This window comes from Mesoplodon bidens, assembly GCF_964165515.1.
Source record: "Mesoplodon bidens genome assembly, chromosome: 8".
NCBI lineage: Eukaryota > Metazoa > Chordata > Mammalia > Artiodactyla > Ziphiidae > Mesoplodon > Mesoplodon bidens.
The window spans coordinates 94,993,458-95,011,503 of record NC_138165.1 but is presented as its reverse complement, the minus strand read 5'-3'; the positions used below and the strand labels follow the sequence as shown (position 1 = coordinate 95,011,503).

General features: G+C 54.8%; 1 protein-coding gene across 1 annotated transcript; it reads left to right on the top strand.

Annotated features, from left to right (window-relative positions):
* Positions 1 to 4,928: 4,928 nt before the first annotated feature.
* On the top strand, positions 4,929 to 10,781 carry IHH (Indian hedgehog signaling molecule; the record flags this gene model as incomplete). Its single annotated transcript, XM_081242550.1, has 3 exons — positions 4,929 to 5,240; positions 7,656 to 7,917; positions 9,651 to 10,781. The coding sequence occupies 3 exons, from the start codon at positions 4,929 to 4,931 to the stop codon at positions 10,307 to 10,309; spliced, it is 1,233 nt and encodes a 410-aa protein (XP_081098676.1). The 3' UTR covers positions 10,310 to 10,781.
* Positions 10,782 to 18,046: the final 7,265 nt, after the last annotated feature.

The following is an 18,046-nucleotide window of genomic DNA, read 5'->3' as shown; positions in this document are numbered from 1 at the left end:
TAAGAGTTTCCTAGATTTAGAGAGAAAATGAGTGACTTGAACAGAGGTCAGCCCAGCATGCTTGTGCTAGGAATCACTCACCAAGAAACTGGATTATTATGGAGTCAGACAGGCCTGGATTCCAACTCCAGATCTTCCAACCTCCTCACTTAGACGCTCTGAGCCTCAGTTCCTCATTCATAAAATGAAGATGGTTGTGTAAACTTCATAAGGTTTTTGTGAAGGTTACATCGGATAATATTAGGGCTTCTCCCCTCTACTAGATCATCCAACTTGGCTCTTCATGTTTACGAGTGCCAGCATCTTTGCTTGGGCCACTGTCCTTTCCTGAGCATCCTCTTCATTTCTTTCAGTCATTCCTTTCCCTCCTTCAAAACATCTCTTCCAAGAGGTCTAACCCCAGGTTAATTGTTTCTTAATTCCATATTCTTCTAGATCAAGTTCATCTTATCTATTAACCTATCTAGTTTAGAATGCATTATTCTGTACTCATTTATGAATGGCATTCATGGCTTTGTAACTGCCTTTTATTTTCATGATTTGAGGTTAGATAGTAAATACCTTGAGGACAACTATGTCTTCTACTTTTCTGTTTGCATTTTCCATCCTTTTGTGCCTATTACACTAGCATGCACAAGGTAGATGCTTCCCTGATAGAAAGAAGTAGGGCCTCTTAATCCCCACCACTGTCTTGGGTGCACATATATGAGCATCCTGATGTATTTCCCGTGGACGAGTAATAAGAATCAGAGAACTGCTACTGCCAGTGAACCGTCCAGAGGATGAAAATGAATTATACGTAAGATTTGTGTTTTACAGCTTGTATTTTTAACCCTCTTAACAACCCTACGTGGTAGGTGATATTAATTTTCACTTTACAGATGAGAGAACTAAAATTCAGAAAAGTCAAGTGACTTGCTCAAGGCCACACAGGTAAAAGATATCAAAGAGAGTTTTCAGACCCAGATCTGCCAACTCCAGGCCTTAGTGCTCTTTCTACTGAGCCAGGGCTGCTGTGCACTGAATCAGTGGAGGATATCTGACTAACTGCATTCCTGAAACTTGTCTGGTTGTGGCTTAGCACCTGTGGATTTAGAGCAGGATTGATCTGGTCAAGAAGCAGGATCAGGAGAAAAAAGACTAGATTATAGAAGTGTGGACCTACACTGTGTGTGTGTGTGTGTGTGTGTGTGTGTATCGTTATTAGTACAGTGTATTTGTACTATGGTGTTAAATTCAAGATTGACTAAAAATGCCAACATGGTAATCTACTAAACAGATGTTTAAATTATCAGGTTCTAATGGTGTATTTTTCTCCCTCCCTTTCCTTCCAAACTATTTTCCCAACTTTTACTCTTGTAAGCAAAAAATCATATTATCCAAATAGATTTTACTTTGTTTTCTTCAAAATAGAGATGGTTGAGGGGTAGAAGAGATCCAAAGTTGAGAGAAGAAAAGTGATTTTACCAACAGGCCCAGGACTCAGATGTGAGGTGCCCTGATAAGACTCTATTGCTGCTGCTCAGACCCCAGGCCATTGGTGCCTCCAGAATGGCACACCTCGGTCCTCCAATTTTACTGCAGGCAAAAGCCTGGCAGCGACCAGAAAAAGAGCCAGGCTTTGTCTGATAGGTCTAATGGATTGCCCCAACTCAGAAGCTACCCTACATCAACTGAACAGCTAAGAACATAGGCAGCTAAGAAATGACCAAGGTCCTTAGGCCCCAAATTGGATTAAAAGTGCTCCAAGGTCATTGCTGTAGAAATTACTGATGCTTCCAAACTCTGTCGTTCTCTCCCCCCTCCTCCACTGAAGGAGATCGGACTGAAGCCGACCTAAATTTGAGATTCAGATCTTGAATGGCCATTGTGTCCTGAGAAAAGATTATAGGTTTGGAGCAAAAAAGCTCTGGGTTCAAGTCTTGACTGTGGGACCACAGGCAAATTACTTTACTTCTAGAGCTTTAGAGTTGTATACTGGTAAAATGAGGATAATTGCTGTGCACAGAGGGTTATTCTGAAGATTTTTACTAAGTGCTTAAAGCACCTGTCATAGAGAAAGGACTAAATAAATGTTAGCCCCCCATCTGCTTCTCCCAGGACACACCCTGGTCACTGCTCCTAAGTTACTAGGCCGAGGAGGGTCTAGACTTAGTGGAGCACAATCTAAACCGACAAGGTTGCCCTGCTGTGGAAGCACCCCTGATGCCAAGCTATATCTGCACTGTATAAGTAATTCCTATTTGACGCTGATGGATCTTCACCAGAGATTTGTATTCAACAGGATCACAGCTTAAGAGAAGAAATGAGAGGAAGAATGGTAAAGTTAATAAATGGTTATAAGGTAGAACCTCTGAGGGAAGCTTAAAGAAATTGTCTTTCACTTGGAGAAAAGAAGATTGAAAGTGAATTTAACAACTCTTCAAGACCATGCATACTGGATAATAAGCAGGATAAGGGCCCTAATCTCTATGGCCAGAAAAAGAGGAAAGGTGTTGAATTTGCATTTGAGACGAGGAAGAAAGAAAGATTGAATTTAAAGCAAAACTTCTCTAAAAAGTTATTATAAAACACCAGGATAGGTGACCATGGGAGCCTATGGGATTTTCTTTTTTGGACCTCTGAAAAACAGAGAGCCCTTATTTGTCTTGATTGGGAGAGGTACTGACCTGGCTGAGTAGTGTGCCCCAGAAATCTGAGCAGGAGAGAGGGAGGGGGTGGGGAATATTGCAGGGATAGTTCTTGAACCCCGAGAAACATACATGAAAGCACTTTGGAAGCTTTCAAGGAAAAGAAGCAATGTTACAGTAATCTGTGACTGGGAGACACAGAATCTGAATGCAAATATAAGAACAAACATGCGGTGTGGGGAGGAAGTACAGGCAAAGAGAACTAAAGGAAACGAGCCATTTTGTTTCCAAGTGACAGACATCCCTCCACCCTGGTGGAGCCGTCCTAAATTCCCTTCTGTGGGCCTCAGTTTCCTTTTCTGTAATATGAAGTGCTTGGATTAAGCACTCTCTTTTGAGTCCCTTCCAATTCTGAATTTGTGTTCATAAAATCGATCCAGAGAAAATGTGAGTACATCTGTGAAAATCTACCAGTGTCCAAAACCCAGGCTGTACTGGATGGCTGAGTGCTGCCCAGTGAGGGCCCGGGCTCTGGGGTCAGTTGGTGTTGGGGGGCAGGGGGTGAATCCCTCAGCCAGGAGCAAGTTGCTTTTCTTCTCTGAACTGCACAATCTTCAGTCTTTTTGAAAATGGAAATTTCAAAATGGGGATGATAATAGCTCATTTGGAGTTGTAAGTTTAAATGAGATAATGCAAGTAGAATGCTTAGTATAATAATATCTAATAGCTTCCATATATCCGGCACATAAGCAGTACCTATTGTATTAATATCCTTGCAATGAGAATTTTTAAACCGTTTTATTTCTCACCCTTTTATTTCTATCTCTATTGAATTTGTAGAAAATACTGCAAACAAATTACATAATTTGTGGTGGTGGTGTTTGTTTTTAACACACTTGTCTTCTCTTGTTTTAACAGAATGAATCCTAATTCATTCAGCTTTCCTGAATGTCATATTAAAATACACACACAACCCATGTTTACGTCTCTGACTGCCACCACGCATTCTCTGCCCTTGTTCACTTGTGAAGTAGAACTAAGAGAGTTATTTAGCAGCTCCTGTGTGCTGCGGCTTTGAATCATTTTTTGCATTCTCAGCAAGCCCCAGTCCCTGCGATCTGTGCCTGCCCGTCTTCAACGTGGTCAGTCGGGGTTCGCCCGTATTCTGTTGATGTCACCATTTAGCCTCTCTTCTCTACACCTTGGCCTATTCCTTCGCAACTTCATCTTGCTCCTTTTAACAGTGTTTCCAGCTCAAGCCCCCCGCCCCTTTACTCTTCATGAGGCTGAATTCCCCACTCCCAGCTTCAGACCGGACGGCCGTGGGATGTGCACCGGGTTGATACAGAATTTCAGCTCCAGCAAGCTGAGAGGACGCGCCTCCTGGGCCAGGGTGGGGCACCAGGTTATGAGCGGCCTCCTGCCTTTTGGGTTTACTTCCCCGCAAGGGACACCGTAGGCGGCTATGCGGTCCGGCCACTGCCCCCCGCCCCTCGCGTCCGGCCGCGCCGTGGGTTGCGGTCTCTGTGGGGGTGGCAGCTCCTGGCGGGGCACCCCGGAGCCGCGGGGAGCCCAGAGGCGAGGCCAAGGCGGGGTGGGGCGCGTCCGGGCGGTGAGGGCAGACTCAGGCAGTGCAGGGGGCGCCAAGGGCAGCGGGCGGGCGGACGCGCGGCGGAGGAACGAGCGGGACGAGGGCTGGCTAGTGCCGCGGCCGCCCGCCCGAGGGGGAGGAGGCTGTGCTGCCCTTGCCGCAGGTTTGCTGTCGAGTGCACAGGAGGCAGGGACATGGGTAGGGTGCGGTCTGCGCGGGGCCCGAGCCCGGATCTCTTCCATTTCCCCTCTCACTCGGCCCCGGGCTGCGCCGCAGACGGCAGCAGCTCCCGCTCCGCCCCAGCCGCCTGACCGCCGGGCCGGGGTGCTAACCGCGGGGCCCGCCAGCCCGCCGGCCCGGCCAGCCCAGCCCAGACCGGCGGCCCGCAGCCCCGCCGCCCGCCGCCCCCCGCCGTCGCCGCGTTGCCAAAACAAACGGGCCGGCCTATTTATTGGCGGCCGGCGAGCCGGGCAGCTCAGAGTCGAGGCGCCGAGGGGGACAGAGCGCCGCCACCAGCCAGGGCCCCGGGCCCCCGCCCTGCACCTGAGTCCCGCCGGCCCTGCGCCGCGCCGCGCCGCCCATGGCGCCCCCACCTGGAGCCCCCCGGAGCCACCCGGACGCCTGAGCCCCCGCAGCGCTCCCGTCGACTCGCCCACCCATCAGCCCACCAGGCGTCCTCTCCCGCCGGTCTCCCGGGCTCCCCGGCCATGTCTCCCGCCCGGCTCCGGCCCCGACTGCGGTTCTGCCTGCTCCTGCTGCTGCTGCTGGTGCCGGCGGCGCGGGGCTGCGGGCCGGGCCGGGTGGTGGGCAGCCGCCGTCGGCCGCCGCGCAAGCTCGTGCCGCTCGCGTATAAGCAGTTCAGCCCCAACGTGCCCGAGAAGACCCTGGGCGCCAGCGGGCGTTACGAAGGCAAGATCGCGCGCAGCTCGGAGCGCTTCAAGGAGCTCACCCCCAACTACAATCCCGACATCATCTTCAAGGACGAGGAAAACACAGGCGCCGACCGCCTCATGACCCAGGTGAGCGCGAACCGCCCTCGCTGGGCGCCGCCGCCGAAGCACCGCCACCTGCCCGGCCCTACCCGCCCCCTGGCACCTTTCCTTGACTGGCTGGCACGCCCCCTGGCACCTGCCCTTCTCGCCGAGATGGGCCGGCCGGGGTCCCGGCGGAGTGTTAGCATTCCCCGAGCCCGCCGGAGGCTGTGAGAAGAGCTCCCCGCTGCCAAGAGCCACAGCCCAGCCGGTTGGCGGTGGCCCCTCTGCCCCGGAGTGCTGGCGGCTCGGGTCAGATGCGGCACCTGGAGGTACCTCTACCTGACTGCCTCCTGCGCCTCTGGGAGGCACCAGTCCCTCCCGGCCTAATCTTCCGTACGGCTGCGCCCCTTTCATTTCGAGGCGATTTGGCACCCCTGAGGCGAAGAAGCTCCGGGCGCCGGGGCCCCACTGGCCTTTCCTTCCCGTGCGCTCTCGGTTCTCAGCGCTGCCCCCTCCTGGAGCAGCGCCCCGGCGGGGTCTGGGTTTAAGGAACAGCGGGGAATATTAGAGCCAGGAGGTGGAGGTGGGGAAGGGAACTTGAAGGGCAAGCCCACGTGTCTGTCCCGAGAGCTGAGAGGCGCAGCTGCAGTTGAAGGGTGAGGTGCCAGGCCTCCGGGCTCTGAGACCGAACTTGGAGGGGGGAGCGGGGGGTCCCTGGATTTGGTGGCGGGGATGGATTGAAAGAGAGGGGCTGGGATGCCGGACAGCCCCACAGCAGGGCTAACTTTAGTCTCTGCGTGCTCGGAACAGGACCGGCGCTCAACCCAAGCGCCTCGGGAAGGGGTGGGGGTGGGGGGGCGGAGAGCAAACTTTCTTCCCTGCTGCCGTGTTCGCAAGGGAAGAGATCCCCGTCCCCTTCCTTAGTGGTCTCCCGGGGCTTCCACCGCAGGCAGGCGGCCTGCTTTCTAGGTGCTCTGGGAACGGCAGCTAGACCACGGCCCTCAGCATGCGCCCTGGCGCCGGGTCTGGCCGGCGGGTGTCGGGGCGAAGGTTGGCTGGTGGCCGGGCCGGGCCGGGCGCCGAGGAATGCAGATAAGGATCCGGGCCACGGGCTGGGCAATCATTGACAGCGCGTGCCCGGGCTCTGGACCCGAGGAGGGGAGGGGTGGTGGGGGATAGAGGGGCGGGGAGCAGGGGCCGCGGAGCGGACATAGGTGGGTGGCTAGAAGCCTGGCGGCAAGGAACACACGGAGCTCCCTCCCCGGGCAGTGAGCGCCTCCAGCTAGATTGCATCCTGGGATGCATCCTGGGAGGACCGACGGGGCCTTGGGTTTTAGCCGCTGTTGGCTCCTGGAAGACCGAGTCCAAGGGTCCGTGGGGCCCGGGCTCTGAGGGGTGGGGGTAGTTCGAAACGTGGGCTGCCTACATTTGGGAGCGCCTGGCACCTCAAACTGAAGGACTGTGGAAAGGCCCCTCTCCCCCAGGCCCCTCCCCCCAGTCAACTGCGGGGTCCCTTGGGCTCCAGGCACGAAGGGAGCCAGCACAGACGATGATCTCTGCCGTCCTCCCCCCAGGGCGCGGCTCGACTCCCACCCCATGGGAGGCGGAGCATGAAGCCGGCTCCCTGAGATCACACGCTCTGTTTCTCGGGTCCCTTCCCAGACAGGGGCGGCGCAGAGGTGCTGAGGGCTCTCGACTCAGGGAGAACGTTGCCTGGGTTTATCACCCCGGAGCGCACCCCTTGCAGCGGGAGACGATCCGCATGGTCCTCCATCTGGCCAGGCCAGGCGCTGGCCTTTACACCAGCTTCTGGTTCCCGGGCTGCCGCCTCCCCTGAGCGGGTGCGGGCCGGTTTTGGATCATGAGGGTCCCAGCAGGAATGCTCTGTGGCGCCGAGGGACCCAGGCAGGCTTGGGATTCCCCTCCAACACACCCTCAGGCTGCTGAGGCGCTTCGCACCTGCCGCGCCTGCTGCGCCCTGGCCGCTTCGGGGGCCTCAGCCCTGGGGCTACGGTGACACCTACTGGGCGCCTCGAGCCTTGCACGCCTAGCAGGCCGGCTGCCGGCAGTCAGCTCTGCTACCACCTTTATTCTCCAGGCAGCAGGCGGTCCCTGGTCCCTGGTCGGGACCCGGCGCTCAAAAGGTGGAGCCCTGTCCGTGGAGGGGTCAAGTAATCCCAGCAGGAGAGAGAGAGACCTTAGAGAAAAGCCCCCAAGGATGAGCGGATCGACGCGCCCTCCAGATTTGTGGCGCCACCGCGCGGGCCAGGTCCCTGGGGCAGCTGATGCTAGAAGGGAAGGAGCACTTAAGGGCTCCCTGTTCCTAGGGGAGAGGCATAGAGCAACCTCCCCGGTTTCCCGACTCCAGCGAGTGCAATGGGAGAGTGAGGGACGAGGCTGCGCCGTAACCTGCACGCGGGCCAGCTCCTCCCCCTAACTCGGCTTCCTTTCCTCTCGCAGCGCTGCAAGGACCGCCTGAACTCGCTGGCCATCTCGGTGATGAACCAGTGGCCCGGGGTGAAGCTGCGGGTGACCGAGGGCTGGGATGAAGATGGTCACCACTCGGAGGAGTCACTGCATTATGAAGGCCGCGCGGTGGACATCACCACGTCGGACCGCGACCGCAATAAGTACGGACTGCTGGCGCGCTTGGCAGTGGAGGCCGGCTTCGACTGGGTGTATTACGAGTCCAAGGCGCACGTGCATTGCTCCGTCAAGTCCGGTGAGCCGCTGCCGGGGGGCTGGGCCCGGGGCCGGGGCCGCAGGGCGTGGACAGGCGGCGCTGGGCCCGCCGGGGCCAAGAAGGTGAAGAGGCCCTCCCAGGGATGGAGGCGGGGACCCCGGGGAAGAGGACGTCCGCGGCGCTCCCCGCTGCTGCTCCTGACCACCTGCTCGACCCGTGCCTGATAGTGTCATGGCAGGAGCCTAGGGAGACAGGGCCCTGTCCCAGCGACGCTGGGTGCTGACTTGGCGGTCCACAGTCCAGAGCCTGCTGCAGGAGGTGCAAGACAGAGCAAGCTGGCCAGATGGAGGAAGCCAGGCTGACAGAGACGGCCTCCCCACCCAGTGTGGAGCAGAACGCTAGGGGGTGGGGTGGGACCAGGGGCCAGAGTGTGCCCAGACACCAGTGTGCCTGAGCGGGAGCCAGGAGCCCAGAGGTTCAGAACCCACAGCCCAGCTGCAGGTCAGGCCCTTTAAGGCACTGTGTACGCCCCTCTCAGGGGGCGCAGGCGTCCCCAACCTCTCCTCCAGGGCCCTGAAGCTGGACATTTGGGGGCAAAGCCAGCCATGAGGGCAAGAATAAACAGAGTGGACTTAATAAAGTGGATTTTCCCGGATTGGCCGCCTTGTTGATCAGAATTGGCAGGCACTGGGGCCTCGTCCCCTCCCTCAAATCTTGTCAGAGTCCCTGTCACCTGCATTGAACCCAGTCGTGGATGCTTCAAATGGTTCCTGTGTGACTGCCAGCGTGGTCCCCCCTCGCTGCAGGCTCAGGCCTCCATGCCGGCCCCATGCAGCTGCCACACTCACAGACCTGGCACACTGAGACCAGGCAGGCTTTTCCTATTCCTGATCCCACCTGGGCTCACGGTGGTGACCCCCCCCCACCTTTCCTCTCAGCACTTCCCTGCCAGCTGTGTCTGCTTCAAGTCACATCAACCCTTCACCTGCTAACATCGGCCAGGTGCCAGCTCCTAGGGTAGCCACTTGCCTTCATAACTCCTAACCCCCAAACACTATTCTGCATCCCACCCACTGATGCCATGGTGTCCCGTCCCCGCACAAGGACCCAGCACATGAGCTGAAGATGGTGATTTCACCCTTGCCACTGAGCCGCACCCTGGCCTGGCCATTCACCCTGAGCTTCCCCAGGAGTCTGTATTCTTGCCACTGACTGGTCCTCCTCTCCCTTGGAGTATAGACTCCAGGGGCCGGTTCTGGCATAGAACTTGGGGTGTCAGTCTGAGAGGGCAATTTTGGGGAGCATCTGAGCAGTGGGTGAGAAATAATGGGACATCCAGATGCCAGAGGTGCTAAGCAACTTGCCTTCTCGACGAAGCTGCAGCTTTTGGGTGTCAAGTCACAGCTGACCACTGCTTGGCTCAGCTGACCTCTGGCCTCTCTGAGTACTTCACAGCCTTGTCAGGATTGGGAGCAGATGGGGGGGGCTTCACCTGGGCTTCAGGAGGGCCCTTTCCCTCACACCCACTGGGTCTTGGAGCCTCAGTATTCTCCTCTCATTGGCAAAGCATTAGGCTGGTGGGGAGGGCAGAAGGTCACACTGTGGGCTGGGGTGGATTCAAAGCTGCATGGAAAGTGGGGGGGTGGGGACAGGATATGGTGATGGGGGGCAGCCTGGGAGCAAGAGGACCTCTGGCTGGACGGGGGAGGGATGCTGTGACTGGGAGTCCAAGCTCCACAGCAGTAATGCCTTCATGTCCCTTCTTCCCACAGAGCACTCGGCCGCGGCCAAGACAGGCGGCTGCTTCCCTGCTGGAGCCCAGGTGCGCCTGGAGAGTGGGGCACGTGTGGCCTTGTCAGCCGTGAGGCCAGGAGACCGAGTGCTGGCCATGGGGGAGGATGGGAACCCCACCTTCAGCGACGTACTCATTTTCCTCGATCGCGAACCAGACAGGCTGAGGGCCTTCCAGGTCATCGAGACCCAGGACCCCCCGCGCCGACTGGCACTCACGCCCGCCCACCTGCTCTTCACGGCCAGCAATCATACAGAGCCAGCCACCCACTTCCGGGCCACGTTTGCCAGCCAAGTGCAGCCTGGCCAGTATGTGCTGGTGGCAGGGGTCCCAGGCCTGCAGCCTGCCCGAGTGGCAGCCGTCTCCACACATGTGGCCCTTGGGGCCTACGCCCCATTAACGAGGCATGGGACACTGGTGGTGGAGGACGTGGTGGCCTCTTGCTTCGCGGCCGTGGCTGACCACCATCTGGCTCAGTTGGCCTTCTGGCCCCTGCGACTGTTTCACAACTTGGCGTGGGGCAGCTGGACCCCAGGGGAGGGTGTGCACTGGTACCCCCAGCTGCTCTACCGCCTGGGACGTCTCTTGCTGGAAGAGGGCAGCTTCCACTCACTGGGCATGGCTGGGGCAGGGAGCTGAAAGGATCCCTCTACTGCCCTCCCAGAACTGCCCAAATGGGTCCAAAGGCCTACCTGCCAGGAGGGCGCTGGCCCTGGAAGGGGCCTGAGCGGGGACACTGGTTTCTACCATCTCCTCCACCACAGGTGTACATCACTGAGACTTGGGCAATGCCAGCGTCCTCCACCCCCGTCATGGTGTAGTGACAAAGCTGCAAGCTGAGCTGGCAGTGGGGGGTGGCCTCTCTTTCTATCCTAGAGACCAGTGGGTCCCAACCCAGCCAGCTCTCACTATGATTTTTCATACTTGTCTCCCCCAATGGGGAGGGCTCATTCCATCCATCTTAGGCCCCTCTTAAGTGGGCTTGCACCTCAGTTGATGCTGCTAGATTCCCTGGGAGCCAGCAGGGAGCCGGCTGGACTCAATGCTGCCCAGAACTCAGAAGGCTGCAGGGTGGGGCAGCCAGCCTGGCCATCCTGAGGCATGACCTTCCTCTCTGGCCACGCTCCTCGGGACACATCCAGAGACTGTCGCTATCAGTGTACAGAGTTCTGTGTTCCGGCCAATGTGATCGTAGTGCCAGGACTGGGTGAGGGGCTGGATGTCCTTCCCATCCCTGCCTAGGCTCTGCATTCCCACTTCTGCTGAACCATGACCCCCCACCCCTCCTCCGGTCAGTCTCCCCCACCTTATTTATTGGCACCGAGGGGGAAGCCCATGGGAAAATTTTGGGGATGTTTTGGTCTTTTCTTCCTTTTGTAATAAAAATTATTTAAGTTGTTAGAGCCCTAGTGTCCAGGATGCCGAGTAGGGCCGATACACAGATAGCCCGGAGCCATGGGTGGGGCTGTCCAGGGCTGTACTCACCTTCCTCCAAGGACAAAACCTCCAGAGCTCCCAACCCCTCTGTGGGCCCTTTCTCACCCAGTAGGTCTGCAAAGTCTCAACAGAGAGCTGTGCTCTGTGCCAGGCAAGGCCTTTCCATGCTGACTCCAAAGTTTGCCCTAAACAGTTAGACCAGAGAAAGAACTGATATAACTAGTCCATGGTCATTTCCCTCATCTAGAACCATCTCCTTGTGCCTGACTTAAGGTGCTTTCCCTGCTTATTCTGGTCTTTCTCAGGGCCTGAGTTTCTGATTTTTCACAGTGGATAATGAACCGTGCTATGAAAATATTCTATAGAATTCACACCTGCCTTGTGGCCCATCCTGACTTCTTGGGTAAGTCAGGGGTCCCTAACCTAGCAGTTCTCAAACCTCAGAATCATCTGGGCAGCTTGTTTAAAAATGATTCCTGGTCCCACTTCCAGGATTCTGCTTTAATAGATCCAGATTGAGGCCCAGGAACTTATTTTTACAAGTACCCCAAACACGGCAGATAGTCCATGGACCACACTTTGAGAAACATTGCTTAGTCTAAAGGATGCCAGTTTATTGCCAAGACAGGATGACCTCCTTCTTCCTTTTCTCTTGGTTTTTGTATCTCATGGCAGGTTTTTCTGTACTCACTATAGACCATCTGAAACTCCCAGGTCCTTTGATACAGTTGTTAAATTTTCAGGAATATTGTGAGCCAGTTGAAATAGGCCATAGTGGGCATATTTACACCATAGAAATGGGCATATGCTACAAATTAGAGCTCCCCTGACCATGGAGGGCCAGTTGTTAAAGGACACCCCTGCCCAGGTTCTATCCTCTGATAGAGACTTCTGTGTTGGAAGTGGGGGGGGGCATGACTGCCCAGACTCTTACCTTACCATCCCCTGCTCCATGAAGGAAAACTCCAGAGAAAACTTCATTGCCCTGGAGACTGTGTCATCTGGGAGGAATAGGCCCCCACAGACTAGAATGACAACTGCTATCATCTAATGAAGACTAACCATTGACAGGCATTGTTCTAAGTGCTTTACATGTAGCACCCACTTCATTTTCATAGCAACCCTCTGTGGTATATACTGTAATCTTACCATTTTCCAGATGAGAACACAGAAGTATGGGGAGGTTAAGTAACTTGCCCAAGATTATGCAGCAAGTGACAGAAGCAGGATTTGAACTCATGCTTTTTGCTCGCAGGTCCACTGTTCTTACCACAAGGCTTTTCCCTTGGTGAACTTGGGTCCTTTCCAGAAGGCACTCTTAGCATTTCAGGACCGGAAATCTCTTTTGTCAGACCACCTAGAGTGTACTACTCATCACCTTGTGGCAGACTCTCATGGACCAGGTTCATAGGGACCAGAACATCTATGAACTCATTTGCAGTGAGAAACAAAAGATCAAGGTCAGGAGGCTCTTGTCCATTCACTTGCACATTCGTTCTTTTATAGAAATTTTGCATGGTTGGGGGAGAGGGTGGTGAGGGGTAGAGAGATCGAGACTCTCCCCTATGGGGGGCCTACCTGCCTCTCCTACGGGGCCTGGGCATACTTTGTCCTGCAGACACAGAGCCATTTGGTGTCCCTAGACCTTTCTGTTCTGTAAGAGTCTCCTCAGGAAACACATTTATTCTTCAGACAGAGATGGCTGCAAAGATTCGGAAAAACACTTTGAATTCAGACCCTCAAAAGACCAACCCTGGGGTAGAGGTGAGGCCCTGCAGTTTTTCTGGGAATAGTGGCCCAGAACTGCAGTGGCAGTGCCAGCTGGACAAGCAGAGACAGCCTGGAAAGTCATCGTCCACCCCTGCAGTGTGATCGCCTCAGTCCCTCCCACCAGAACCCAGCTTGCTTATCCTTTGTACGATGCCGAGGCCCAGAGGAGGGTCAACCATACAGCCCAGGCCCGGGTAGCTACTGGCCCCATGCCTACCTTCCCTCTCGGGCCTAAGCTCAGCCCCCAAGGCAGCTGCATCCACAATGGTCGTGTTTGGTCATCGTTTGCTGGACACCCTTGTGCCAGGCACTGTGTCAGAATGAGGGAAAGAGGCAGTCCCTGTACTCAGTGAGCTCCCGGGTGGCAGGGAGCAGCATGGGGAGACAAATGTCCACACCATATGTTGAGTGTTGTGGCTGACATCCTCACAGGGGCTATGAGAGTGCCATGGAGGTGCTGGGAACTAGGAAGACTTCCTGGAGGCCAGGATGCTGCAGGTAGAGCAAGGAGAAGTTTGCATGGCAGCTAAGCAAAGGAAGGGATCCAGGCTGAAGACATGGTAAGTGCAAAGGCTTGGAGGAACCAGCATCAGGTCAGCATCTCAAAGCCATCTGGCGCATGGTGGGCATGGCGAAGCTGATGTAGAGAGCTGGTCGGAGTTAGACAACACAGATCCTTGTGTTCCCCAAATCTGGCCTTTATCTTGGGGGCTTGGGGAGCACCCAGGAGGTCTGAAGTCTGGAAAAACTTGCAACTAGATTGTTTCAGAAAGCTCACCCAGCTGCACTGTGGAGCACAGACCAGAGAGGCAGCTGTGGAAGCAGGGAGTTCATTTGCTGGGCAGAGAAGTTGGTGACCTGGACTGAAGAGGTGGCCATGGGGTCAGAAAGAAGGTGACATTTAGGCAGCAGAATGACCAGGACTTGAAGCCAGTTCAGATGAGCAATGAGGGCAAGGAAGGGGCGCACATCAACTTTGAGTTTTTAAACATGAGATCCAGCTCCCCCACGCCCTTGACCTTGGTCCTTCTCTGGCCTTAGTGTCCACACCTTCAAGGGACATGTCCAGGGATTTCTTGCCCATATAGATATCCTCTCTTTTCATTGTCTAAGGCTGGTCTACCTGGATTCAAGGGACCCTCCAGGTTCTTGTTCTCCCTGCCTGCACCCCTACCCCCATCCCGGAAGTGTATGGGGAGGAGATTCAGAGTAGCCCCTGATATCCCAGTCCAGGCAAGGTGCAAGACAATGCTGAGGGACTTCCCTGGTGGCCCAATGGCTAAGATTCCACGCTCCCAATGCAGGGGGCCCGGGTTTGATCCCTTGTCAGGGAAATAGATCCCGGATGCCACAACTAAAAGATCCTGCATGCCGCAGCTAAGACCCAGCACAGCCAAAGAAAGAAAGAAAGAAATACTAAAAAAAAAAAAAAAAAAAAAAAAAGAAGACCATTATGAAGTGTCAGGTGCTCGGGGAGACCTGGCTTGTGGGAGTCCAGGAGACAAAGTAGGGGAGCCTCCTGGCTCTGAGGCCTCTAAAGCTGCCTGGGCAGACTGCCCACAACACGGGCACCACTGCACCTGTCTTCCCAACTAGTCTGTGTGAGGCCTCTCCTCAGGTACCCATCCCCAAGCTGTCCTTGCAGCCTCCTCTCTCGTTTGGAAAGACCCCATCACCGCTGGGCACGGCTCTTCCGAAGCCCTGTGGCTCACACTCACCCCTCTCCCCCAGCTCCCGCCCAAAGGGGCTGCCTGTGGAGTGGCTTCTGGCAGAGAGCAGCACTGTGTTGGGAAGGGCTGAACCAATGCAACAGTCCTTTAGGCAGCCAGGCCTGCTGTTAGCACCTGCAGCCCCAGGATGGGAACCAGAACAGGTGACCCTCCATTAAAAATCTTAGCAAAATGCCCCTTCAGGAGATGCAACTGGAAAAGACAACTCTCTTGGCCTGGCATCAGGAAGTCTGTTTAGGAGAAAGCCTCACACTGAGGTCTTGCGGGGCATGCAAAACATCTGGATTTCAGGCCCCGCCCCCCCGCCCCCCTTGTCTGCCCAGCCTAGAGCCCTTGTGCAGTGTATAACTCGTACAACCTTAAACTCTGGCCCCGATGGGCCTGGGCCTCTGCCAGGCTCAGCCAGATTCTGCAGGTGGTGAAAATTTGGAGAGAAGTTCCCTACAGTGTCGCACGGGAGGAAGTGGGGAGAGATGACGAGGGGTGGGAATGGTATGTACAATGTCTGGGCACTGCCTGGAAGTGGTTTGGGGCTGGGTATGCATGACTTGGGCAAGGGTAGGTGGATGGATGATTGGGAGCTGATGCGTGGAGGAGAACATAGGCCATATGCTCAAGGACTGCGAGCCAGTGCAACTGGGGCTCGAAGGTGCCAGGAGGGGAAATGAAAGTAGGGGAGGAGAAACGCTTCACCCCATAAAAGGGGCAGAGGTGAGGGCCTGGTGCGAAGTGTTGGAGCAAGAAACACCCCAAAGAAGGGATGGAGGTCCTCAGTGGGGAGCACAGGCCCTGCTCCCCATCTCAGATGGTGCCCCTGCTGCAGGAAAACTTCTGGCAGGTGTTGGCGGTGGCCGCTCTCCCAACCCATGCCCTCTGTCCCCTGGGTGGAGCGCGTCTCCCGGAGCTCGGGCCCACATCCCACACCCCAGCCTTGTTCTCAAAGCCTCTTTGTTCCACTGGCCAAGCTGTGGCCAGCCCGGATCTGATAAAGCCAGGTAGGGCAGATAGCGGCCCCACCTTGCAAGCCTGCGCTGCCTCAAGCCACACCCAGGCTGCTTTGCACGCACAGGGAATAGACGTAGGGGGCTTCCCACCCAGGTAGGGGTTGGGGAGCCTCAATCTCTGGGCTGGCACTCCCTGCAGTCTGTGTAAGACCCCTCTCATGTGCATGGGGAAGCAGGATAAGGCAATTACCCCCCCCCCCATTTCAGAGATAAATAAGTCTCCAAGAGGGAAAATGACTTGTCCACAGATATTTCTTCCACAATCAGGAGCATCAATTGCTGGGTCTGCTATTTACATAAAATCCTTTTAAAATCCTAACATCCTGCGAAGTGAGGTTATTTTCAATTCCTACTTTGCAGAGAAGAAACTGAGGCCCATAGAAGTGAAGTCACTTTCCCAAGGTCACACAGTAGCAGAGTCCAGACCAGAACTCAGGTCCTCTGCAGCAGCAAACTGAGGGAGGTGGGAACTGATGAGGAATGGGACGAATGCACTCCCAGCCTCCACCTAAAGATCTGATAGGGCTGGGGTGGCTAAGAACCTTCCAGGAAGGTGGTCCTGGAAAAACAATGTTTTAGATGCTGTGAGAAAATCTCATTTTGATAGGAGTGGCAATGGTTAAAATATGTCCATAAATTATTTGACGCTGCTCTCCCCTTGAATCTGGCCTGAGACTAAGTCAGAAAAGGCCATGTAGCTTCTGCCTGGTTCTACCCTGAGCTTGCTAAGCTGGAAAGGTTATGGATAGGTTTTCCCAGCCATAGCCTAGCTGAACTTCCAGCCAGCAGCCAGCATCAACCATCAGCTGTGTGAGTGCACCATCTTGGAGGTCCAGTCCAGTGGAGCCTTCAGGAGGCTGCAGCCCTGGCCAACATCTGACTGTAACTGTATGACAGAGTCCAAGTAAGAACTGCCTGGTCAAGCCCTTCTTGATTCCTGACCCACAAAATCATAAGTAAAATAAAATGGTTGTTTGAAATCTCGATGTTATTTCTTACACAGCCATGGTAACCAGAACAAAGGGCAAAGAGGGAATGGGATTTGATGAAGACATCTCCTGAGGCTCTCCAGAAGCATTTAATATACTTTTACACAAAAGCTTTTCTAAAATGGAGTCTGCATGAGGCTGGAGGAGGTGTGGTGCTTCTTCATCTTCTAAAGGGGCAGTGTGAGAAGACACACTGACTTGGAATAGACTCAGGGCAGAGAGAGACAAAGGGAAGGGTTGGAAAACACATCTCTCCACACTCGATTGAAAGAATGCTATGTATCTACTCTGGTACCAGGATATCTGGTGTTAGCAAACTCTTGGAGTAGTGAAGAGCCTTCTGGAAGGAAGGAAGTTCTTGGATCTGGGCTAGTGGGTAGCAAGGAGTTTACATTGCCAAGAAAAGAATGTTACTAGAGATTAAAAAACCCAAACGTTATTTGTTGAAGAAAGTGCTCAAAGTTTGGTGCCAGACCTGAGAAAGGGGCTGGACATTCCCATAGACAGTTGCTGGCCATGTTTTCTCAGAGTTCCCCTGCAAGCAGAAACTTGCCGGGCCTTGACAAAAGGTCCATGAAAATGAACTGAGAAGTACCCTGTTACCCAGGTATGTCTGCATCTGGCTTCTGCACACACCTCTGAATGCCCAACTTAAGAAAGCTCAGGGGAATTCCCTGGCAGTCCAGTGGTTAGAACTCTGCACTTTCACTACTGAGGACCCAGATTTGATCCCTGGTCAGGGAACCAAGATCTCACAAGCCACATGGTGTGGCCAAAAAGAAAGAAAGAAAAAGAAAGAAAGAGGAGACCTTCAAGGTGGCGGAAGAGTAAGACGTGGAGATCACCTTCCTCCTCAAAAATATATCAGAAATACATCTACGTGTGGAACAACTCCTACAGAACACCTACTGAACGCTGGCAGAAGACCTCAGACTTCCCAAAAGTGTCTTGATGCTCCAGCTGGGTGTCAGGCCTGTGCCTCTGAGGTGGGAGAGCCAAGTTCAGGACATTGGTCCACCAGAGACCTCCCGGCTCCATGTAATATCAAACGGCGAAAGCTCTCCCAGAGATCTCTATCTCAGTGCTAAGACCAAGCTCCACTCAACGACCAGCAAGCTACAGTGCTGGACACCCTATGCCAAACAACTAGCAAGACAGGAACGCAACCCCACCCATTAGCAGAGATGCTGCCTAAAATCATAATAAGGTCACAGATACGCGAAAACACACCATCAGATGTGGTCTTCCCCACCAGAAAGACAAGATCCAGCCTCATCCACCAGAACACAGGCACCAGTCCCCTCCACCAGGAAGCCTACACAACCCACTGAACCAACCTTACCCACTGGGGGCAGACAACAAAAACAACAGGAGCTATGAACCTGTAGCCTGTGAAAAGGAGACCCCAAACACAGTAAGTTAAGCAAAATGAGAAGACAGAGAAAC